The following is a 24,845-nucleotide window of genomic DNA, read 5'->3' as shown; positions in this document are numbered from 1 at the left end:
CTGCATTGCAGGGGGGTTAGTCTGGATGACTTTTGGGGCTCCCTTCCAGCTCCCCATTCTAGATCAATGCATTGTAGGGGGGTCAGACTGGATTACTTTTAGGGCTCCCTTCTAGCTCCCCCATTCTGGGATCCTGCGCTCCGTTTCCCGCCTCGCGGGGGGTCAGTCTGGATGACTTTTGGGGCGCCCCTCCCCTCTTCGCTTCCCCCCTCCCTTCCCGTGTACTGCAGTGACGACGAGCGCCGCGAGTGCGCAGGCGCGGCCGGAGCTGCCCCCCGCCGTCTTCCCGGCCCGATTTCGTGGGGCCGCAGGGAGTCCCGGTAAGGCCCGCGACCCCCATAAAAAAACTACAACTAGGGAGGGGGTCTGCTTGCGCCCGAGGTATACGCCCTCCCCCTTCTGGTCTTGGGGTTCCCGACGGAGCAGGTGGAGGGGCCCCCAAGTTCTCCTAATGCCCCCCCAAACGGCTCGCTCCCTCTTCCTGCCCCTCTTTTCTCGAAAGATGGGCGGCCCCGTAGCAGTTTGGGGCAGTTTGGAGGGTATGTGTCCCCCCCGCCAGGCGGGCAAATCCCTTTGGTTCCCCACCCCGCTTTCACAAAGTGGGATGCAACGGCCCCGGCGCCCCATCTCGCCTCGTGCTTTTGGGGGGCTACGGATGGCGACGGTTGTGGGGCGAATGTGGGGCGTGGGGACCCCCATTGGGACAGATGGGGGACAAGATTCCCCCCCAAAGTCCTCCTTACACACACCAAGCGGGTAAGTCCATTTCGATCCTTTCCCCGGCACCAGTGATAGCCTGGCGAATGGAAGGTTCGGATGGCAAAGTACCTGAGGGTCATCCAGTCTGACCCGTTGCTCGTAGCACGTGTGAAAAGGACCTCGGGGTTTGGGGGAACCACGAATGTCACCTCACTGGATTCCAGGCTTCTCTCTTGAGATCCCTGCCGCCGCGAATGGTCCGTTTCCAAGAATCTCCATCCAACCACCCGACCTCCGAGGAAGGAGAGGAAGGTATCAAAGGAGAGAACGACGAAATGAGAGGAGGAGAGGAGAGATGGGGGGAAGGAGAGAAGAGGAGAATAATAATAGGGCGGGAAGGGACCGCCAAGGCTACTTTGGATGGAGTTACAAGCTTGGTGGGTCAGAGGAACGCCTATTATTATTACTGTATTATTATTACTATTATTAGGATGTCAAAAACAGGTCATGCCGATGCCGGATGAATCTCAGGCCTTCTTCTCTTTCTCACCTTCCCGTCTCTCTCCTCTCTTTCTTTCTTTCTTTCTTTCCCTCCTTCTTTCTCTCCCTCTCTATTCCTCTCTCAAATCTCCCTTCCTCTATCTCTCTTTTCCCCCACCTCTTTTTCTCTTTTCCTCCCTCCCCCTCCCTGGACTCCTTCTTTCTCTTCCCCATTCCCCCCCCTTCTCCTCTCTTTCTTTCTCCTCTCCCTCCAGTGTCGCATCTCTCTCCCCCCCTTCCTTCCTCTCTTCCCCATCTCCCCTTACCCTTTCTCTCCATCTCCTCTCTCTCTCTCTACTTTCTTTCTCTGCCTCTCCATTCCTCTCTCAAATCTCCCTTCCTCTCTCCCTCTCTCCTCTTCCCCCCCCTCTCTTTTCCCATCCCTTTCTCTGGGACCAGGCCAGCAGCCAATTTCTTTCATATTCTTGATCTGCTGAATTCTTCCCTCCCTCCACCCCCCCCCCTCTTTCTGGCAGGAGAAAAGGAGGAGGTGGCATGGCCAGAGGGCATCTCTCCCACCCACAGTGAGTAGGGTTCTCCTCCTCTGAGACAGGATCAGGCCCTGCAGCTGCTGCTGGATTTTCCTGGATCTGAAGGCCAACTGCAAACGAAAAAGCAATATTTTGAGCTCTATTGTGAATGTTAAAAGAGGTGGTGCCTTAACTGGACATTTACGTTTGCATTATTTGTGGGGCCTTTTTGTGGAGAAGCTGTGTCCCAACGAATAAATAAAATGGTTCTGGTTTTAAAAAAAAATGCAATCAGTTATTGAATTGCAGTTGATTACAAAATGGCAAAGGAAAGCCAAAATGCTGCACCTGGTTGGCGAAAATGCAGTGTGCAAATCGATGCCAACTTTGCAGTTGATGAAGGCTGAAATGCAGGGAAGAGATAAGGGTTAGGGGTTGAAAACAGGAATAGGGGTTGGGGGTTAGGCATGAGGTTGGGGGTTAGGGGTAGGGTTAGGGCAGGGCCATCTTAAGCATATCAAGCGCCGTGGTGCAAAGCTCCCTCCGGTGCCCCCCCCCGTTTCCCAGAGTTGTCCACCTTTTTTTAGGGAGGACAGCGCTGCCTGCGGGGCTGGAGGAGGCAGGCAAGGGTGGCGAGCTGATGCTGGGAGGCGCTGCATTCAGCCTCCACCTCTTCCCTGATGCCCCATGCCACTAGTCTCTATAGGTAAGACGCCCCTGGTTAGGGATAAGGGATAAGGGTTAGGGATAGGGGTTAGGTTTCCTTTTTTGGAATAATAAAATCCCTTTTTTACAGAAAGGTTCAACCCTGCTGGCATCCCAGATTCTGTGCATTAGGATAGAGACCGAGGATAGGATTCTTCCCTCCCTGTGTCCTGGAATCCTGTTTTCTCCAGCCGCTGGAGATGCAATGCCAGAGGAAAGCTGGGATGCTATGGAATGGGGACCGCCGCCTTCCGAGGCCTTCCGACAGGTGACGATCCGGCGCCACCCGGACAGAGGGTTTGGCTTTGTGGCCGGTGGCGAGAGGCCCGTGGTGGTGCGTTCAGTAGTGGCAGGTGAGGATTCCGGGGATAAATCTCAGCATCGGATCATCGAGTTGGAAGGGGGTTGGACTAGATGACGCTGAGGGTCTCTCTCCCCCCGACAGACACCAGCTGCCCCTTCCTTTGGCAGGCGGACCCTCGGAGGACAAACTCTTTCCCGGGGACCAGATCTGGGCCATCGGTGATGAAGACGTGAGTGATGTTGCCCGGGAGAGATTCATCAAAATTGTGAGGTGAGGAAGGAGGAAGCGGGTTCAAGACATGCTGGTCCGCTGGGTGACCCTTCTGAAATTTAAGAGCTGCAGTTCCTGCCTCCTCTACAAATCCACAGATTCTTTCTGGAGGAATTTCAACGCAGGGGAGCTGGGACCCCCGAGGGTCATCCAGTCCAACTCCCTGGAGAGGCAGAAATCTCAAGGAAACCCTAAATGTCTCCTTTGTTCCTTTCCTGCCACAGAAGCGCCAAGGAGTCCGCTGTCTTCACCGTGCTGCCAACCCATCAGGTGAGATCCCCGGGGGTCATCCATCTCAACCCCCACCCACTGGCAAGTCGGGAATCTGCTTTTCCGGCTGAGATTTTGGAAGGCGACCGACCTCTCCCACAAGGCCCATCTTTTCCTTCTCCCCTTCCAGTCGCCCAAGTCGGCCTTCATCAGTGCTGCGAAGAAGGCCAAGCTGAGGTCCAACCCTGCCAAAGTGCGCTTCTCGGAGCCGGAGCCGGTGAGTTGATGGTGTTTCCTGCTTGGCAGGGGGCTGGACTCGGTGGCCCTTGTGGTCTCTTCCAACTCTATGATTCTATGAGTTCTGGAAGGGTGGGGATGTGGTCGTCTCCTTTCTTCATGTCTCCGTTGCCTCTTTGGGCTTGTTAAAGATAGCTAATGTGCTGCACAGAGTGACTGGGGAGGCCCGGCCAGGTGGGTGAGGTATAAGTAATAAATAAATAATAATAATAATAATAATAATAATAATAATAATAATAATAATAATAATAATAAATAAATAAATAATTTATATTTATATTTATACCTGGCCCATCCAGCTGGGTGATTAAAAACAGAATAAAACATCAAACCTTAAAACTTGCCTAAACAGGGCTACCTTCAGATGTCTTCTAAAAGTCAGGTAGTTGTTTTATATTATTATTATTATTATTATTATTATTATTATTATTATTATTATTATTCCGCCAGCCTCTGCTTTTCCGCCCGCAGGAGATGCTGAAGAAGGAAGCCCTCCTCCTCATCCCCAATGTCCTGAAGGTTTTCCTCGAAAACGGGCAGGTCAAGTCCTTCACCTTCGACAGCCGCACCACCGTCAAGGTAGAAAGGGAAGCAGTGTCTAGTGATTAGAGCAAGGGGCTGGGAAGCAGCGCCTAGTGGTTAGTGACTTGTAAAATGCTTTCAGAGGAAAAATATTTCTAGAGATTTTCTATTATGTTACATTCTAGTCCAAAGGAATGTATTGAAGTTACATTCTATTTTATTTATTTAATTCTATTTAAGTTACATTCTTAATTCTTGATACATTGTAATTCTTAATACATCAGGAAAGAAGGATTTATTTTAAGTTTTTAATGTGTGCTAAAACAGTCCTTTTTTATCAAAATCAGTTAACAAACATGGATACATATGCTATCATGTTATTGTTTGAGTTAAATAATTGTTATTAAGGAAATGATTCTTCTTCTCCTTCCAGTAAAGTAGAGCAAAACAGTTGTCCAAATAAAAAGTTAACTTATTAAACCTCAACATCATTTTATAATTATCGGTCTGTGTATTTCTAATAGTAGAACCAAATCAGTCATTTTTAATAGAACTGTAAAAATTGATTATTCCAAAAAGGAAACCTCCCTCCGATTGTCACTATTAAGGTGGGTGCCAGCAAGGCTGAACCTTACTGTAAAAAAAGGATTTATTTTTCTTATTCTTTCAAAAATGCTTTTCTCTCAACCCTCCCAGGATGTGATGGCAACCCTCCAGGATCGCCTTTCCCTGCAGCGGATTGAGCATTTTTCCCTTGTCTTGGAATACCGCAGCCCCGAGCGGAGCCACCAGTTCCTCCTCCTACAGGAGAAGCAGCCTTTGGCCCACGTGAGTCAGGAGGGAGCCGGGGGTCATCTAGTCCAACCCCCCCCCACCAGAGCTTTGAAATCCTTCCTTCCTTCCTCCCTCCCTCCCTCCCTCCCATCCATCCATCCTACCTTCTTTCCTCACTCCCTTTCTCTGTCCTTCCCTCCTTCTTTCCTACCTTCTTTCCTTCCTTCGTCCCTCTCTCTCTCTCTTTCCTTCCTTCCTTCCTTCCTTCTTTCTTTCCTTCTTTCCCTCCCTCCCTCCTTCCTTCGACTTTCCCTCCTTTTCTCCTTCCTTCCATCATCCCTCCCACCCTCCCTTCGTCCCTCCCTCCCTTTCTCCCAAATCCCACAAGGATGGACAGGGGAAAGGGACCCCAGAGTCATCTAGCCCAGTGTTCCCCAACCTTGGGCCTCCAGCTGTTTTTGGACTACAATTCCCATCATCCTTGACCACTGGTCTTGCTAGCGAGGGATGATGGGAGTTGTAGTCCAAAAACAGCTGGAGGCCCAAGGTTGGGGAACAGTGATCTAGCCCACCCCCTTGCCAGAGCTCTCTTTCCTCCCCCCAGGTCGTTCAACGGACCCACTACCAAGGAATGCGGTGCCTTTTTCGGGTCAGCTTCTACCCCAAAGACCCTGCCGAACTGTTGCGGCGAGACGCCGCCGCCTTCGAATACCTCTACATCCAGGTCAGCGGGGTGTGTGTGAATGTGTGGTTAGAGGGTCCCAATCCTTCCTTCTAGCCGGCTGCTCCACCTAGTGGTCCTCACTGCTCCTCAAATGGGTGGAGTATAAATTTATTATTATTATTATTTTGCTGGGGGTAAGCACTAGTTCCAGCTCACTAGTCTTCCTAGTCCCTCGATCTAACCACTAGGGACTGCTTGCAACTCACAAACCACTAGGTGCTGCTTTCTAGTCAATAACCACTAGTCACTGCTTCCCAGTCCCTCGTGGTAACCACTAGGTGGTGCTTATAATTCCCTCTCCAGAGCCGCAACGATGTCATCCGGGAGCGGTTTGGTGCCGACCCCGATCCGGAGTCGCTCCTGGTCCTGACGGCGCTCCACATCTATATCACCGTCTCGGCCACCCGTCCCAGCCACAAGGTGGCGCTCAGAAACGTCGAGTGAGTGAGTTCTGGGGGGAACCCTGAGGGTCATCCTGACCAACCCTTGTTCCCACACCCGGGACAGCCAACCGTCCTTCCTTCCTTCGTCCCTCACTCCCTTTCTCTGTTCTTTCTTCCTTCCTTCTTTTTTTCCTCCCTCCTTTTCTCTTAGGAAGGAAGAATGGAGAAAGGAAGGAAGGGGGAAGGAAAAACAAAAAGGGAGGGAGGGACAGCAGAAAGAAGGGAGGGAGAACAGAGAAAGGAAGGAGGGAAACAAGGAAGAAAGAACAAAGGGAGGGAAGGAGGATAGAGAAAGGGAAGGAGGAGTGAAGAAATGAACAAAGGAAGGAATCAGGGAAGGAAGAGCAAAGGGAGAGAGGGGGAGGGAGGGAGGGAGGAAGGGAGAAAGGAAGGAAGGAAGGAAGGAAGGAAGGAAGGAAGGAAGGAAGGAAGGAAGGAAGGAAGAACAGAGAAAGGTAGGCAGGAAGTAAGTAAGTTGGAGTGTGTGCGTTTCCTTTTTCTCCCCAGGAAGGAGTGGGGTCTGGAGCCCTTCTTGCCTCCCTCTCTGTTGCCAGCTACCAAGGACAAGCTCCTGCGCCGGTCGCTCTCACAACAGCTGAAGGCGCACCAGCGACGCGGCGCCCAGGTGGGACACTAACCCCTGGGATGGGTCCCTAACCCCCGTCTTGAGCCTGGGGTCAGACTGGATGACCCCAAGGGACCCCACGATTCTCTCTTCGCAGGTCTCCCCTACCCGGGCCAAGCTCCAGTACCTACGCCTCCTCGACCGGCTGCCCACCTTCTCCAGTGTCATCTTCCAGACCGTTGGGATGGTAGGGCTTCCGGGTTCTGGTTTGGTTTCTGTTTCAGGTTCTGGGCTCAGATTCTGGTGCCAGGTTCTGTTTTCTGGTTCCCAGTTCCGGGCTCTGGGTTCCGGGCTTGTATTCTGGGTTCCAGTTTCTGGTATGGTTTCCAGTTCCTGGTTCTGGTTTCCAGTTCATTTCGGCTAGGGTTCCGGGCTTGGATTCTGGTTCCAGGTTCCGGTTTGGTTCCGGGTCCTTATTCTGGGTTCCAGGTCTGAGTTTGACTACTCTGACTCTCTCGTAGGACGGCCAGGACACGGCCCCCACCCTCCTGGTGGGCCCCCGCCATGGCGTGAGTCACGTCATCGACCTCCGCACCAACCTGACCACTGTCCTGTGCGAATTCAGCCAGATCAGCAGAGTCCAACTCTTCCGGGAGAACCCGGGTGTGGCAAGGGTGGAGACCGGCATTGTGGATGCAAAGGTGGGCGGGCTGGAGGGCCGCCTGGGGGCCATCCCGTCGCTCGGATTTTCTTTGTTGTTGTTTTTTTTCTATCAGATTTTCAAAATTTTAAATCTGAATTTAAAAAAATTAAATCAGATTTTTAAATTTTAAATTTGGTTTTTGATTTAAATAACATTTTTATTTAAATCACATTTTTAATTTAAATCACATTTTTTCTATTTAAATAAAAAAATTTATTCAAAGAATCAGATTTTTTGATTTAGATCAGATTTTAATTTAAAGCACATTTTTTAAAAAATCTGATTATTTCAATTTATATCGGATTCTTTTGATTCAATTTATATTGTGATTTAAATTAGATTTTTATTACTTAAATCAGATTTTTTCATTTAAATAATATTCAGGTTTTATTATGATGAGAACAATAAGAATACAGTGGTACCTCTGGATGCAAATGGGATCTGTTCCTGTAGCATTCCCAAAGCAAAGGAAGGATTAGACTCTGATTAATAACACACAGAGGCTTCAACCAGCAAGACTCTGGGAGGAGTGCAATATAATAATAATTCCTGTCCACCCTTCGGCCCAGGTCGTTTTATTCACAAAATAACTTTTTACCCAGTGTTCATAAGAACCAATCAGATTTCCTCTGAGCACTTCAAAAAACCCCACGTGGGTACAAAGTTACACTACAAAACTACCATATTTTTCGCTCTATAAGACACACCAGACCACAAGACGCACCTAGTTTTTGGAGGAGGAAAACAAGAAAAAAAATATTCTGAATCTCAGAAGCCAGAACAGCAAGAGGGATCACTGCGCAGTGAAAGCAGCAATCCCTCTTGCTGTTCCGGCTTCTGGGATAGCTGCGCAGCCTGCATTCGCTCCATAAGACGCACACACATTTCCCCTTACTTTTTAGGAGGGAAAAAGTGAGTCTTATAGAGCAAAAAATATGGTAAGTTAAGCATGCATACTTCTGGGGTAAATAAAACAGAACTAAAAAGGAAGAATGCATTCAGCAAACTCGGAGGTCATAAACAGCAATAAAGGAAGGAAAGACTGGTGGTATTTACCATCTCTTTGTGAACACTCTTCCTGGCCCTTAAGCTCTATCTAAAGATTAAAAAACTACATCAAAGAAGCTACCTACTATCTTTTATGGCTCAGGATGCCTGATGAAGCAACTGGCCTGTGTATTTAGAATGCTGATATGTGCCTGTCAGGCGTAGAAAATGAACAGTAGAGAAAATGGCCAGAAATGCAGAGGCTTGTGGGATTTGATCAGAAATTATTGTCAATGCATCTAACCCAGTCAATGCCATGCTTTCATAGCGGACACAATGGCTTGATGCATATTTTATAATTCCTCATAGTAATCCCATCTGATCCTCACACTCTGGAAATGTGCACCCCTACAGTTCCAGAGCCCCATTCGCATCCTGAAGCAAACACAACCCGTGTCTGCACGTGTCGCGATTTGCCATTTCCGTGCATGCGCATGACGTCATTTTGAGCATCTGAGCATGCGCGAGTGGCGAAACCCGGAAGCGCGTGCTCTGTTACTTCCGGGTCGCCGCGGAGCACAACCTGAAAATATTCATCCCGAAGCTACTTCAACCTGAGGTATGACAGTATAGTAATAGACTAGAATATTGTATGGTCCTATTATTCCAATAATAATAATAAATATCAATATTTTATGATTTTATGATTCCAATACTACTTCTCTCCCCAGCCGCTGGTGCTTCTGATGGAGTGGCCAGAAGCCACCAATTTTGCTGGCCTCATTTCTGGTTACTGCCACCTACTGGCCGACTCCAGAAGGACGCTTTTCCCGGTAGCACCACCTCCCATGACCAAGGCAGGTACGTTTCCAAGCAAGGGAAATTCCAAGCAGCTGAAAGTCAGATTTTTCTGGAGGAGATGAAAACCCAGAATCCCAGATTGAAGGAAGCCAGCCTGGGCCCCTATTATTATTATTATTATTATTATTATTATTATTATTATTATTATTATTATTAATTTTACTCTTACATTTCTCCAACAAAAAGGGACAATCTTAATAATAATAATAATAATAATAATAATAATAATAATAATCTTACATTTCTCCTATGAAAATAGGCATATGCTAAATAACAACAACAAAACAATCATGCTTTTACATTTCTCTGTTGAGACGAGAACAACAATTTTACATTTCTCCTATGAAAATAGGGACATCCTAAATAACAGCAACAATAACAAGCAACAGCATCAAAACAAAAACAATCATGCTTTTACATTTTTCTGCTGAGAATAGAGACATCAATAATAATACTAGAATTATTAATTGAATTTATATACCGCTCAATTCCTGGGTCCCCCTGTTGTTGTTGTTGTTATGTTATGTTATGCTATGCTATTCTTTTTTATTCTTTTCTTTTCTTTTTAATTAATTGAATGTATCTACCGGCCTACATCCTGGAGTTCCCAGATAAATAATTTACTATATATAGTATTCAAATATTAATATGAATATTAATACTTATATTATTATGAGAATGAGAATTTATACACCAGCTCCCATGACCAAGACAGGTACATTTCCAAGCTCAGGAAATTCCAACCAGCTTGAGGGAAACCAGCCTGGGTCCCTGTTAACAAAAACAACAACAATTGATTTATATCTCGCCAATTCGTCCACTCTTATATTTCTCCAATGAGAAAAGGGACAATCATCATCATCATCATCTTACATTTCTCCAATGAAAATAAGCATATCCTAAATAACAACAACAAGAAAAGAACAATAATGCTTTTATGTTTCTCCGCTGAGAATAGAGACGTCAATAATAATAATGACCACAATAATTTTACATTTTTCCTATGAAAATATGGATGTCATTAACAACAACAACAATTTTACTTTTTTGTTTCTCCAACGAAAATAGGGACAATCTTAATAATAATAATAATAATAATTTTACATTTCTCCTATGAAAATAGGGACATCCGAAATAACAGCAACAGCAACAAAACAACAACAATCATGCATTTATATTTCTCTACTGAGAATAGAGACGTCAATAATAATAATAGTAATAATAATAATACACTTAGGTGCAGAAAATAATACATTTAGGTGCAGAAAATCTGAATGCCCTACGGACACGCAGGAGGTTCCAGGTTTGAATCAGGCCAATCACGGGTCAAGAGGGTCAAGACCATCACGGGTCAAGACTATACAACGCCGGAGCACCTTCCCTGGCAACCATCCTCACCCTCTGGTCTCTCCTTTTCCAGGCAGAGAGAAGGAGGCTGGGAACCGTAGTGCCTGCAGCATCCGCCGTGCTATGCCACCGGAGCTGCCACGCCGCCGCCGCCCCAACCCCAACCAGAACCGGATCTTTGGAGATGGGGAAACGCGGCCCAGGACCAAGTCGGATCCAGTGCTGAAACTCCCGGGTGCCGAGGGCGAGGGCTGCGGTGCCAGGCGCGCCCGAGCCCGCTCGGTGGACGGTCCCGGACGGAGCCTGGGCCGTGCTGGCCTGGACCTGACGGCGCTGCCGCCACCGGGCAGCGAGGGCGATGAGGATGACCCCACCACCGCCCTGGCCATCGCGGCACCGCCACCTGGCTTCGGAGACAATAGCTCTGATGAGGACGACACCCGGTGCCAGTGGGCGGCACCAAGCGAGGATGCCGGGGGCCAGCTACCAGTGACCTTCGTCGAGGCAGTGGTGCCGGGGTCCCGGACGGTCCGGGAACGAGCCCAGGATCTCGACGAGGCGCTGGTGTCGACCCTGCAGGCCCTGGAAGCCCTGGCGGAGGCGGAGGATGGACCACCGGCGTCAGCCACGGGTATTGAAGAGGGCGTCGAGCCCACCCCCTGAAATAGGGATTAGGAATTGGGTTATTAGTATTAGTAGTAATAGTAGTATTGAAGAGGGTGTCAAGTCCACCCCAGATTAGGGATAGAGTTAGTAGTAGTAGTAGTAGTAGTAGTAGTAGTAGTACAGTGGTGCCCCGCAAGACAAATGCCTCGCAAGACGGAAAACTCGCTAGACGAAAGAGTTTTCCGTTTTGGAGGTGCTTCGCAAAATGAATCTCCTATGGGCTTGCTTCGCAAGACGAAAATGTCTTGCGAGTTCCTGCGGGTTTTCCCCCCGCCCCCCCTTTCTAAACCGCTAAGCTGCTTATCAGCTGATCCGATAAGCTGATAAGCTGCTAAAAGCCGCTAAAAGCCGCTAATAGCGCTAATCCGCTAATCCGTCAATGGGCTTGCTTCACAAGACGAAAAAACCGCTAGACGAAGAGAATCACAGAACAGATTCTTTTAGTCTTGCGTGGCACCACCGTATTAATATTAGTATTGAAGAGGGTGTCAAGTCCACCCCCAGGGATAGGGATAGATTATTATTATTATTATTAACATCATCATCAATATCATTATTATTAGTAGTAGTAGTAGTTGAAAAGGGTGCCGAGTGAGGTGTTCTCAAAGTAAAGGAAGAATTGAACTCTGATCAATAAGAATACACACAGATGCTTGAACCAGCAAGACTCTGGGAAGGGTACGTATAATAATCTGTCTCTCCACCCTCCGGCCCAGGCCCAGGTCGTATTATTCACAAAAGAACTTTTTACAGAGTGTTCGTAAGAACCAATCAGATTTCTTCTGAGCATTTCAACAAATCCCATGTGGGGACAAAGTTAAACTACTAAAACTAATTAAGCACACATATTTCTGGGGTAAACAAAACAGAACTACAAAGGAGTGCATCTGGCAACCCCGGGGAGGTGATAAACAAGCAATATACATAAGGATGGCCAGGAAGACAGCGATCATTATCACCTTCAGGTGAGATCAGTTTCCAGGCCCTAAGATCAACATCCTGAGATTAACATTTCAGAAAAGCTACATCAAAGAAACTTGCCCACTATCTTTATGGCCCAGGATGCATGCCTGGCAAAGCAACTGGGCTGTGTACGTGACTTGTCAAGCAAGAGAGATGGGCAGTAGAGGAAATGGCCAGAGATGCAGAGGGTTGTGGGATTTGGTCAGAAATTATTGTCAATGAATTAAACCCAGTCAACACAATGCATTCATCGTGGACACACTGGCTTGATGCATATTTTATAATTCCTCATGGTAATCCCATCTGATCACTACAGTTAAATCCATCCCTTGGGATAGGGATTAGGGATAGGATTATCATCATCATCATCAACAACATTATTATTATCATTGTTGTTGATGATTATGATTATCATCATCATCATCATCATCGTTGTTGTTGTGTTTTCGGAGCTGCCCAGAGTGGCTGGGGAAACCCAGCCAGGTGGGCAGAGTAGAAATAAAAAGATAATAATAATAATAATAATAATATTTAGGGTTAGGGATAGGGGTTCAAGATAGGGATAGGAGTTAGGGATAGGGATTAGGGATAGGGTTATTATTATTATTCAACATCCTAATGCTCCCGGCCCTTGTGGTTTCTCCAGGTCTCATCGTCCTGGCTGCCCTCGACGCAGACGCTTCCCCCAACGCCACCTACTTCCTGGCACAACGGGTCGACCCGGATGGCTTCCTGGTCCAGAAGGACCTACCTTTCCGCTTGAGAGGCTGTGGGGCGCCCACTTGGCAGGCGAAGACTGGGAAGTCCTCACCAGTGTGGCTCGCCGAGGCCAAACCAAGTCCCAGTGCTCAGCCTTGCCCCTCGAACCCTGAACCAGAGTGTCCCCAGAAGGAGACAGAGAGCTGCCAGGTGCCGGCGGATAGGATCCGGAGAGATACTATGGTTCCCCCACCCCAGGAAGTGTCTGATCTTGAACCCAAGGTGCCACATGGAGAGGATCTGGAGGTCCCGGCGCAGCCGCGGGTGCCCCGGCCGGCGTTCCGCTTCCGGAAGCTCTTCTCAGCGACATTCCCAGCACGGCTCAAACGGGAGACGGATGAGCGCCGGGCGCAACTCCGGAAAGTGAAGCAGTTTGAACTGGAGTTCCTGGAGCAACTCCTGAAGGGTCCGGCGCCGGGGGGCTGTGGTTGCCCACCTGGCACCAGCCCTGTGCCAACAGCGCCCAGTGTGTCGCGGTGGGACTGCAGAGGGAGAGAGAGTTGCCCGCAGCGGGTGGCACAAGGATTCCCGAGTCGACGGGTGCGCTCGGCCAGCCCAGAGCCGAGAGAGGTGGAAAAGAGCGCCTCCTGCCTGGGGACCGAGTGCATGGTGGCAGCAGCGCCACGCTACGAGAAGCTGCAGCGCCGCGCCAGCGGGGAAGGGGCCGTTCCAGAAGAGGGTGATCCAGCGCCGCGTTTCCCGGATGACGTGTGCCCACAGCAACTGGGGCCGGGTGGAGAGGGCTGCTGCTCAGTGCGCTCCTGTTTCTCAGCGCGGGGAGGTGACGACGAGGCCGATGAGTTGTGCTACTCGGTGCCGCCAATGCCGGATGCAGCAGCCCGGACACAGGAGATTGACCTACGGGCAGCATCGGGCCTCGACCGCATCCGCGAACTGTGCAGGCGGGAGTACGCCTTCCCCGGTGGGTTCTCGGCGGTGAGGCTCGACGCTGAACAGCTGCTGGGCGCCCTGCGGCAATGTGCAGCAGCGGCAGGGAATGGGGCGTCGGTGCCAGATGAGGGCCGGCGGGAGCTGGCACTGGCCTTCCGGGAACTGAGGGCTGCCTGCCGGCGGGTAGCAGGCGCCGAGAAGAGCCCGGCACGGCTGCTGCCAGCCGTCGCCGGGAGCTTCCAGGTGCTGGCGCGGTTGGCGGAGATGGCAGCGGTGGTGGGCAAAGAGGCACGGCGGCGGGCACTGCTGGCTCAGGTGGAGGAGGTGGCGAGGAACTACACCGCCCTGGCGAGGGCGGCGGAGGAGTCAGCAGCCAGGCAGACAGGCGAGGAGCCAGTGCGCCCATTGACGGCACCGGCGGCAAAGTGAGGCTTGCTGAGAGGACGTTCAAGGAAGTGTGACGAGGCAGCTGTTTTGCGGGGAAGGCGGAGGGCGGCAATTTTCTCGCAGTGCCCTGGGCTCCATTGGCGGGAGGCCGGTCATGTAGTCCAACTCCTCGGCTCTGAAAGCCGGGATGCGGTTGGGTGACCCCACCCACTGCAAGAATTGGCACAGGACCGTCCAGTGGAGAGAGGGAGGAAAGAAGGAAGGGAGGACAGAGGAAGGGAGGAAGGAAATGGGGTAGGAAGAACGGATCAAGGGAGGGAGGGATGAAGGAAGGACGGAAATGAAGGACAGAAAAGGAGGGGGGACGAAGGAAGGAAGGAAGGAAGGAAGGGAGGAAGGGAGGGAGGTGGGAGGAAGGATAGAGAAAGGGAGGGAGGAAATGGGGAAGGATTAATGGAGAAAAGGAGGGAGGGAGGAGAAAAGGAGGGACGAAGGAAAGAAGGAAGGACAGAGAAAGGGAGAGAGAGACAAAGGAAAGAAGGAAGGAAGGAAGGAAGGAAGAAGGAAAGGAAGGAGGGAGAAAGGAAGGAACCACAGGAAGGAAACAGGGAAGGAAGAACTGAAGAACAGAAAGGGAGGGGGCAAAGGAAAGAAGGTAGGAAGGACAGAGAAAGGGAAGAAGGAAGGAAAGAAGGAAGGAAGGAAGGAGAAAAGGAAGTAGGGACAAAGGAAGAATGGAAATATGGAGGGATGCAGGAAAAGAAGGAAGCTGGGAGATGGTTGGATGACTCTGGCAACCACAATGGTTGGTACCACAATGATTGGCACTGAGGTGGCCTTGCCTGGGGTGGGGCTGGATGGCCTTTGTGGTTCCCTCTGGACACAGAAAACCCCCCTTTTTTACATGCCTGTATATATTATACATAATAAAGACTATATATGTATAGATATATGGAAATTATATCTGTGTAAATTTGACCTGAGATTGTCTATATAGAAAGATGTGAAACTTATATGCAAATTTATGCCAATACACGAATCTTCATATCGATCTTGTGTTTGTGACATCTCTCCCCCCCTAAAAAAATTGATAATAATATTTATTTTAAAATATGGACTATTCCTAAACAATGATATTAATTAATATTAATCCAGAATAATGTTGGTTAAAATTAATATATAATGATATTAATGTGGACTATTAAATAACTAATCAAAGCAAGTAATAATATTAAGTAATATTAAGTAGCAAATAATATTAATAATTGATATTAATATTAATAATAATGTTAATTTTGAAAAGCGGACCTAATCCGAGTCCTTTCTTGACTCTTATTTCTTTATGAAATTTGGGGGAAATAAATAATAATATAAACATAAAAATGTAACAACAACAATATCCACCAATATCCAATATCCATTTTATTGTTTGTACTAGCCCATCTGAGAGGAATACCTGAAAATAATCATGAAAATTCTTCCTTGATTTATTTCTTTATGAAATGGGTGGGATATAAATAATACAGATCTGGAACGCCATGGAGTTTGGACATTTTGGCTCCTGAATTTAACAACAACAACAAAAATTATTATTTGTCCTGTGTTGCCCCAAAACCATCATATTTCTTCCTTGATTTATTTTTTATTTCTTTATGAAATGGGTGGGATAGAAATAACAGCAATAATCATATAATCATATAATCATATAATACAAATACTAATAATAATAAAAATGCTGATAATCACTAATAATCACTAATAATGATGATATACAATGAAACAATAACATAAAATTAAAAAATAAAGGAATTCACCCAAGATTAGAGAAGGAAGGCCTGGGGAAAAAACTTTTTTTTCCTGTTTCCCCCCAAACCTGTCCCCCCCAGGGGAATTGGAAAAAAACCGTTTGACATAGTTTGAATATCCCCCTCCCCATTTATAGAAAAAACAGTTTAAAAAAAAAGAGGAAAAAACCTGGTTTCCCGCAGGCCTTCCCATCCCTACCCAAGATCTCTGGGCGGTTTGGGAAAGCTTCCGAGAATTGCAACCAGGAGTTCTGAAGGCTCAGGTTTAGAGATGGGAAGGCCTTGGGGGGGGGAATGGGAAAATTGGGTGGGAGGGGACAGGTTTGGGGGGAGCGGGTTATGGTGTGGTTTTTTAAGCCTTTGCCCCCTGGAAAAATGTGGGGGGAACCCAGCACGATGGGCGTTGTATAACTAATAGCATTATTATTAGGGATAGGAGTTAGGGATAGGGTTATTATTTATTATTATTATTATTATTATTAATATTATTATTATTATTATTAATATTCTATTGGGAGCCGCCCAGATGGGCAGTGTATACATACACAAATTATATGTGTGTGTGTCTATATGTGTGTGTGTGTGTATATATATATATATATATATATATATATATATATATATATATGTGAACGATATCAATCCATTTATTTCGTACAAAGGAAACCATAATTATAATCATTGTTGCTGGAAATGTAATCGGAAGGGAGGTTTTATGTTTTATCATGTTTTAGATATTCTCTTGGGAGCCGCCCAGAGTGGCTGGGGAAACCTGGCCAGAAGGGTGGGGATATAAGTAATAAATAAATAAATAAATAAATAAATAAAATATTGATACCTGCTCATCTGGCCATGTTTCCCCAGCTACTCTGGGAGGCTCCGAACAGAATAATAATAATAATAATAATAATGATAACCCTATCCCTAATAAGAATAACAACAACCCTATCCCTAACTCCTATCCCTATCTCTAACCCTTATCCCTAACCCTAATAATAATCTCAAGTTTAGAGATGGGAAGGCCTGGAAAAAACCTGGTATTATTATTATTTAGTAATAATAATAACAAGCCTATCTCTAATTCCTATCCCTAATTCCTATCTCTAACCCTCATGCCTAACCCTAACAATTGGTTACAAAATGACAAGGCTCTATCCGATATTGCAAGTTCCTTTCGCTTCTTCTCACTTTCACTGGCGCTGCGCAGGGGTCCTGCAGAAGAACTAAGGAATGTCAAGGGATCGCTATAGATTATTATTAAAATAAATGAATGAATGAATGAATGAATGAATAAAAGCCTGGGAATTAAGGCGCTGGTGAGGTTTATTCCTCCTTTGTTTTCCCGGAAAATAATTTTCCCATCCAGGAAAGTCTCCCTAAGAAATGGAAGCTGAGCGCTTTGCAACTGACCGGTTGGATTGCTGCCTGTCTCGTTTACAGAGTCCGCACGTGCGCACACGCGCTCCTCGAAGCCGCGCAGGGCGGCAGCTTCTGCACTTCGACTCTCGTCGACCAATCACGCGCCTCCTCCGGCAGCGCAAGCGCAAACTTGCACTGGATACTCCTGAACAGGCTCTCTGCACAGGCGTCCGTCGCCGGTGGGGGCGTGTCTCGCTCGCTGAAGAGGCGCGCGTTGCCTGGCGACCCATTGAGGAGACTCCGTTTCAAGGAGCCGTGTGCGCAGACGTGCTTTTTTAGCGGAGGGGCGTGTTTTGCCCTCTGCGCACCCGCCTCCCGGCCCTTTTCACCGCCTCTTTTCACCCTCGCGAAAGCGGGCCCGTCTCTGCTTCTGCGCAGGCGCGCCTTTCCAAAGTGGGCTTGTCTCAGCATTCACGCAAGCGCCCCTCGCTCGAGTGGGCGTGCCTTTGGCGAGCCGCGCCTGCGCGCGCCGCCCGAGATGATATAAAGGCCCGCTCCCAAGATGGCAGCGCAGTGCGGCTCCGTCGTCTGAGGCGGCGGGCGCGGCCTGCGCTCCCGGACGCGTTCCTCGGCCTGCTGGAGCGGCGCGAGGCGGCCGAGGGCGAGCGGCGAGCCGCCCGCGGCGGGCCTGTCCCCGGGGTGGAGGTGGGCGAGGCCTCGACGTCGCGCTCGGGCACGTCGTTCTCGCCGGCGGCTTCGCTGGCCAGCAGGATGCCCAACATCAAGCTCTTCAGCGGCTCCTCGCACCAGGACCTGTCGCAGAGGATCGCCGACCGGCTGGGCCTGGAGCTGGGCAAGGTGGTCACCAAGAAGTTCTCCAACCAGGAGACGTGGTAGGTTGTGCGCATGCTTGGCCGCCGCGGGGCAACCTGGGAAGGGTAGTTCCATGCTGGGTGCGAGGGACGTGATGGGTTTGGCGCATGCGCGGCCGCGGAGCAGGCTGGGAAGGGAATAATAATCTCCCAGACGAGCGAGCCAATGAGTCTGAGGGGAGCGCTCGGGGAATGATGGGAGGTGTGGTTCCCGCAAGGGACGTGGTAGGATGGGCGTATGCGTGGTCGCGGAACAGCCTGGGAAGGGTAGTTTTCCGAGGCCACGGAGCCATTGGGTCTGAGGTGAGTGCGCGGGGCAGGCTGGGAGCTGTAGTTCCTCCAGGCTGGATGTAATGCTGCGTCTCTAGGGGACTGGGGGCATGTCCGCAACTGTAGTTCTCCAAGCAGGAGATGGGGGCAGCACTCTGGGAACTGTAGTTTTCCATGAAAGAAATGCGGAGCACCACTATGAGAACTGTAGTTTTCCATGACAGAGATGGGCATCACTGTGGGAACTGTAGTTTTCTGCAGGGTGGATTTGATTTAAAACAAATCGATTTAAATCCCTAGTCAGTAAGACTTGATTTAAACCATTTTTTAACAGAAAGACTCATTCTTGCTTGTATAATCTTCCTATTGACAACCAGATGAAGTTTTCCATTTAGGAATGATACATTTTCAGAGTCGTTTTTACAGTTATATCAAAAATGACTGATTTGGTTCTACAGTACTCTTAGAAATAAACTGACAGATAATTATGATATTCTGGTGAGTTATATTAAGTTAACGGTTTCTATTTGGACAACTTGATTGAATGGAAGGAGAAAAATAATTGTTTCCTTAATAACAATCAAAACTATTTCTTTCACTAAAACAATAGCATGATAGTATATGGATCCATGTTTGTTAACTGATGTGATTTAACAATTTTTTTAAAAAAAGACTGTGTTATTATTATTATTCTTCCTAATCCCTAGCCCTAAGTCCTATTGTTACTTCTAACCCTTATCCTTAACCACCACCACCACAGCAACAATTATAGGCTACAACTGAACCGGTTCCAAAATAACAGTCAAAATAATAAATCCTAATTTCCTGCTGAATAGCCTTTGGACTGGAATGTACTTTAAAAAGAAAATATTTAGAAAGCATTTTTTTTAAAAAAGCCAATTTAAATCAAAATCATCTAATTTGAATCGAAAATATCCCTTTTAAATGGAAAATATCCAATTTAAATCGGGGGAAAAATCTATTTAAATCGGGGGGAAATGCAATCTCCACAGCGTGGAGATAGGCGAGAGCGTGCGCGGCGAGGACGTCTACATTGTCCAGAGCGGCTGCGGCGAGATCAATGACCACCTGATGGAGCTGCTGATCATGATCAACGCCTGCAAGATTGCGTCGGCCAGCCGAGTAACAGCCGTCATTCCCTGCTTTCCCTACGCCCGGCAGGACAAGAAGGACAAGGTTTCCGGGGATTCATAGCACACTTGGGAGGGGGTGAAGTTGCTGGGTTGACTGGACTGAGGGCGGCGATGCCCCGGTCTTGCTAGTTAGGCTGGGTTATAGGTGGAATGAATTGGAGACCTACCTGCTAGGCATTCTGGGAAGTGGAGTCTTTCGAGCTAGGCATGCTGGGAGTTGGAGTCTGGCTAGCTAGGCTGGATTATAGCTGGGACCCTGGGAGTTGTAGGCCAGCCAGCGAGGCATGATGGGAGTTGGAGCCTTGGTAGCTAGCCTACTTGGGATGCTGCCTGCTAAGCAGGATGGGAATTGGAGTCCTGCCTGGTAGGCAGGATTGGAGTTGCAGTCTTGCTAGCTAGGCTGGAAGGATTGCAGCAGGGATCCTGGCTGCTAGGCAGGATGGGAAGTGGAGTCCTGCCTGCTAGGTATGATGGGCAAGGAGTCTTGCTAGCTAGGCTAGGTTATAGGTGGGATCCTGGCTGCTAGGCAGGATGGGAGTTGTAGGCCGGCTGGCGAGGCATCATAGGAGTTGTAGGAAAGCTGCCCAGGCCTGATTGTAGCTGGGATCCTGGCTGCTAGGCAGGATGGGGAGTGGAGTCGTTTGAGCTAGGCATGCTGGGAGTTGGAGTCTGGCTAGCTAGGCCTGATTGCAGTTGTGATCCTAGCTGCTGGGCAGGATGGGAGTTGGAGTCTTGCTAGCTACGCTGGGTTATGGGTGGGAACCTGCCTGCTAAGCAGGATGGGAGTTGTAGCACAGCACCCGATTCAGCGGCCCCCTTTCCATTGCAGAGCCGGGCGCCTATCTCCGCCAAGCTCGTCGCCAACATGCTCTCGGTGGCTGGCGCTGACCACATCATCACCATGGACCTGCATGCCTCTCAGATCCAGGTGGGGCCCCCAGGGCTGATCCTGTCCAGCCTGCATGGCCACGTGTGAACTTTCTGAATATTTTGACTAGTCAACACTTACGTTAATAATGTTGTTTTAAATTTTAATATGTTGTGAAATATTTGAGCGCTTTTTTGGAGGGAAAAAGCGAGGCTTATATTCAGGTCAATATGGTACCATATTGGCCTGAATATAAGCCACCCTTTAATTTTTCATGGTCGGAATTTGGGGGGTGAGTCTTATATTCAGGCCACTACAGTATTATTACGTTGACCATGTTATTATGGTCTGCATTTTATGCCATTTTCCAACTGCTTTTATCAGATTATTAATAATAATGATGATGATTGGGAACCACCCAGAGTTGCTGGGGAAACTCAGCCAGACGGATGGGTTATAAATATATGCTTCTGCTTCTGCTTCCTGGGCCAGGGTTTCTTTGACATCCCCGTTGACAACCTGTATGCCGAGCCGGCTGTTCTGAAGTGGATCAAGGAGAACATCGCCGAGTGGAAGAACTGCACTATCGTCTCGCCAGACGCCGGGGGGGCCAAAAGGTGACCCCAGAATTTCCAAAAATTTCTCACAGGTCCCTTCCAGCTCTACCATTCGGGGATTCTGCGTTGAGATTCCTGACTTACTGGACTGGATGACCCCCCCCCCCGGGGACCCTCCCAGCTGCTCCATCCTTTGAATCTCCCATCCTACTACTACTAATACTACTAGTAGTAGTAGTAGTAACAACAACAACAACAATTTATTACTTATACCCTGCTCTTCCTCTGCTCGTCAATATTTGTAGGATGCCAGCAAGGTTGAACCTATCTGTAAAAAAATGATTTTATTATTCCAAAAAGGAAACCTCCTTCCGCTTGTCCATATTAAGAGGATGCCAGCAAGGCTGAACCTTTTCATAAAAAGGGATTTTAATAATAAAAAAAAGGATTTTAAATCAAGACATCTCAACCTAGAACCTCCTTCTCCCAGGGTGACATCAATCGCTGACCGCCTAAACGTCGACTTTGCCCTCATCCACAAGGAGCGCAAGAAGGCCAGCGAGGTCGACCGCATGGTCCTAGTGGGCGACGTCAAAGACCGGGCAGCAATCTTGGTGGATGACATGGCTGACACCTGCGGGACAATCTGCCACGCCGCGGACAAGTGAGTCTGATTTAAGTGGGGGGAAATCCGATTTAAATTTTTTAAAATCTGATTTAAAATTTTAAAAATCCAATTTAAGTGGGGGGAAGTCCAATTAAATTTTTTAAAAATCCAATTTAAATTTTAACAATCTGATTTAAATTTTTAAAAACCCAATTTAAATTTTAACAATCTGATTTAAATGTTTTAAAAATCTGATTTAAATGTTTGAAAACAATCAGATTTAAATTTAAAAAATCTGATTATTATTGTTATTATTATTTCAAAAAATCATTGATTTTTACCCACCCTGCTTGGAAGGCAACCCCTGTGGTCATCCAGCCCAACCCGCTTTCCCCCGCAGGCTCCTCTCGGCGGGTGCCACCCGGGTCTACGCCATCCTGACGCACGGCATCTTCTCCGGCCCGGCCATCTCCCGGATTAACGGTGCAGGGTTTGAGGCCGTCGTTGTCACTAACACCATCCCGCAGGAGGAGAAGATGAAGCACTGCCCCAAAATCCAGGTAGGGGGGATTATTATTGTTATTGTTATTATCTCTCTGGCACGTTTCTGACTATTCTCATACCTTCCATCGACATCCTCAGTTGTTGTTATTATTGTTATCATCATCATCATCTCTGGCAACTTTCTGATCATTCTCACACCTTCCATTGTCATCATTTATTATTAGTATTGTTATTGTTATTATCTCTGTGACACGTTTCTGATCGTTCTCACACCGTCCATCGTCATCTATTATTATTATTATTATCATTTTATTATCATCTCTAGCACATTTCTGATCATTCTCACACCTTCCACTGTCATTTATTATTATCATTATCATTATCATTATCATTATCTCTATGGCCTGTCCCAGATTATTTGGCCCCTTCCTCGCTCCACCTCGCCGCATCGCATTTCTATTTTTTGTCTATCGTCTTGTAGTTTTATTGTGATGGCAGAGGGCTGGCACAAATCAAGATTCAGTCATTCACAGCTTGACTGGCAGGTGAAGATTGATTGATTGATTCATTCATTCATTCATTCATTCATTCATTCATTCATTCAAAGCTTGACTGGCAGGTGAAGATTTATTCATTCATTCATCTTGTTTTATTGCTATGGCCAAGGGCTGACGCAAATACTAATTCATTCATATAACTCCTGGTGCCCAGTTAACCCTGCCTCTCCCTCTCTTCCCCCCCTAGGTGATTGACATCTCCATGATCCTAGCTGAAGCTATCCGCCGCACCCACAACGGCGAGTCCGTCTCCTACCTGTTCAGCCACGTCCCGCTATAGTTCCCGGCCCTGGCGCACAAATTCCCTTTGGGGGAAAACAGTCCTCTGTGCATGTACAGAGTGCTGAGTTGGCTTTATCCCACGATTCCCCCTTTTTCAGTTTGGGGCGCTGGTGGATGGGAATTCTAGCGCGGGTCTAATTTGGGGCTCATTCTATCCACTCGTTTCTCTGGTCCTTTCACTTCCTGAAATCCTTTGAATTGGGGGTGCCTGGCGGCCAGAATTTAAAACACAATTTAAAATGGGGTATTTATTGTTCATATCCGATGGGGCAATCCAATTACTTGGTGTCAGCGCTACAATTCCCTGCCCCTTGATTTGGGGTTTTAAAGCTATCACTCCCAGCCCCAAATCCCATTCGTTCCCCTCTTTTCTCGTACCCCATGCTAGTTTCCTTCCCCAGAAAAAAACTTTTTGGGGGAATCGGGGTGCCTGCTGTTGGTGCTAGAATTCCCTCAGGCGCCCAGTGGTGCCACAACTCTCCTAAACCTCATTCATTTCGTTATGTCTCCTATCGCCCCCCCAAATACACTTAATTTTGAGCTCGGAAGCAGGTGCCCAGCGGCACTACAACTCCCCTAAATCCCATTCAAAAATACACTTAATTTTGAGCTTGGATTCCCTTTCTTCGCATCTATTCATTTCATCCGATCTCAACTTTCGATTCCCATTATTTCCCCCCCCCCCAAAAAAAAATAACCCCAATTTTTTCGGATTCTGGTCTCAGATCCCGGGTGGCAGTATGGGAATTCTAGCGTGCTTTAAATGAAAAAAATATTAACCTGCGGGTTAATATAGGATGTGTCCTGTTCATTTCAGAGGGGGGAATTGCTGCTACAGTTCTCCCCACTCAGAAAAAATCCTGTTTATTTCAACCCTTCGCCCTCGGGCGCCCAGTTGGGAATTATAGACTCCTGAAGCTCCTGTTCCCCACCTCCAGTTCCAGGTTCAACTCCTGATGATGGACGAATGAATAATAAACTCTTATTTAAAATCCCAAAATCTCCTCTATTGCTTCATTTTCAGGGGGTGGGGGTGGATCGCAGCTTGGCATGCTGCGAGTTGTAATTTCTTCCTCTTCTACGATTTACTTGAGATAGGGAAGCTCTTTATATGTGATGAGTTATTGTATTAATGAGACCTTCGGGTATAGGGCGGTATAGAATTAATATAATATAATAACATAATATAATATAATATAATATAATATAATATAATTAATATAATATAATGTAATATAATATAAAAACATATAATAAAATATAAATAAAATAAAAGTATTTTGCTGGAAGCCAGATAGAGTCGGAAGGGTCTCCAGTGCCATTTTCAATAATAATAATAATAATAATAATAATAATAATAATAATAATAATAATAACAACAATAATAATAATAATTTTATTTCTGTTCTGTTGAAAGCCGCCCAGACTACTACTATCACTACTACTACTACTATTACTATTATTAGGGATAGGGCTGCGCCTTATAGAGCGAAAAATACGGTAATTGGAATGAAGGTTGATTTCATGAGGAATATTTTAAAACACACAGAGAGAAACAGAGACAGACACAGATGGATCATAATACATATATAAAAATATAAATATGGATATATACCGTATTTTTCGCTCTATAAGACGCACCAGACCACAAGACGCGCCTAGTTTTTGGAGGAGGAAATCAAGAAAAAAATATTCTGAATCTCAGAAGCCAGAACAGCAAGAGAGATCACTGCGCAGTGAAAGCAGCAATCCCTCTTGCTGTTCTGGCTTCTGTTATAGCTGCGCAGGCTGCATTCGCTCCATAAGACGCACACACATTCCCGTTACTTTTTAGGAGGGAAAAAGTGAGTCTTATAGAGCAGAAAATACAGTATATATTATATAAGCTATCATATATATATACACACATACAGTAGTCCCTCA

At 47.2% G+C, this 24,845-nt stretch overlaps 2 protein-coding genes across 12 annotated transcripts; both read left to right on the top strand.

The window, feature by feature from the left end:
* The first annotated feature begins 242 nt into the window (after positions 1-242).
* Positions 243-14,452, top strand: LOC308579378 (FERM and PDZ domain-containing protein 3-like). Of its 10 annotated transcripts, none has more exons than XM_081180391.1 (15): positions 243-320; positions 2,506-2,767; positions 2,886-2,988; positions 3,213-3,258; positions 3,389-3,475; positions 3,946-4,074; positions 4,714-4,845; positions 5,396-5,515; positions 5,819-5,955; positions 6,466-6,583; positions 6,681-6,770; positions 7,045-7,224; positions 8,945-9,074; positions 10,495-11,052; positions 12,697-14,452. In XM_081180391.1, exons 2-15 carry the CDS (start codon positions 2,620-2,622, stop codon positions 14,127-14,129), a joined length of 3,411 nt encoding a protein of 1,136 aa, XP_081036517.1. In that variant the 5' UTR covers positions 243-320; positions 2,506-2,619; the 3' UTR covers positions 14,130-14,452. The 10 variants fall into 10 exon arrangements, with proteins under 10 accessions (XP_081036517.1, XP_081036520.1, XP_081036519.1 ...); XM_081180394.1 differs by having other exon boundaries at positions 268-320; positions 2,533-2,767; XM_081180393.1 differs by having other exon boundaries at positions 297-381.
* Positions 14,453-17,871: 3,419 nt separating this feature from the next.
* LOC308579417 (ribose-phosphate pyrophosphokinase 1) lies at positions 17,872-23,922 on the top strand. Of its 2 annotated transcripts, none has more exons than XR_014004461.1 (7): positions 17,872-18,144; positions 19,407-19,590; positions 20,377-20,475; positions 20,908-21,032; positions 21,463-21,636; positions 21,937-22,139; positions 22,828-23,922. XR_014004461.1 is itself a non-coding variant. In XM_081180533.1 (7 exons), exons 1-7 carry the CDS (start codon positions 18,023-18,025, stop codon positions 22,918-22,920), a joined length of 957 nt encoding a protein of 318 aa, XP_081036659.1. In that variant the 5' UTR covers positions 17,884-18,022; the 3' UTR covers positions 22,921-23,922. The 2 variants fall into 2 exon arrangements, 1 of the variants encoding a protein (XP_081036659.1); XM_081180533.1 differs by having other exon boundaries at positions 17,884-18,144; positions 21,980-22,139.
* The last annotated feature ends 923 nt before the right edge of the window (positions 23,923-24,845 follow it).

The sequence above is a fragment of the Podarcis bocagei genome (genome assembly GCF_964188305.1).
Source record: "Podarcis bocagei genome assembly, chromosome: Z".
Lineage (NCBI taxonomy): Eukaryota > Metazoa > Chordata > Lepidosauria > Squamata > Lacertidae > Podarcis > Podarcis bocagei.
Note: the sequence above shows the minus strand (reverse complement) of the source record. Positions and strands in the feature narration are given on the sequence as shown.

Excerpts from the sequence above, each read along its gene's own strand:
- LOC308579417 (XM_081180533.1), top strand. The coding sequence starts at position 18,023 with ATGCCCAACATCAAGCTCTTCAGCGGCTCCTCGCACCAGGACCTGTCG. Across the intron at positions 19,591-20,376 it reads GGCAGGACAAGAAGGACAAG|AGCCGGGCGCCTATCTCCGC; the intron begins GTTTCCGGGGAT and ends TTTCCATTGCAG. Across the intron at positions 22,140-22,827 it reads AGCACTGCCCCAAAATCCAG|GTGATTGACATCTCCATGAT; the intron begins GTAGGGGGGATT and ends TTCCCCCCCTAG.
- LOC308579378 (XM_081180385.1), top strand. The coding sequence starts at position 954 with ATGGTCCGTTTCCAAGAATCTCCATCCAACCACCCGACCTCCGAGGAA. Across the intron at positions 1,137-2,505 it reads TGGATGGAGTTACAAGCTTG|AAAGGTTCAACCCTGCTGGC; the intron begins GTGGGTCAGAGG and ends CCTTTTTTACAG. Across the intron at positions 3,476-3,945 it reads GCTTCTCGGAGCCGGAGCCG|CCTCTGCTTTTCCGCCCGCA; the intron begins GTGAGTTGATGG and ends TTATTCCGCCAG.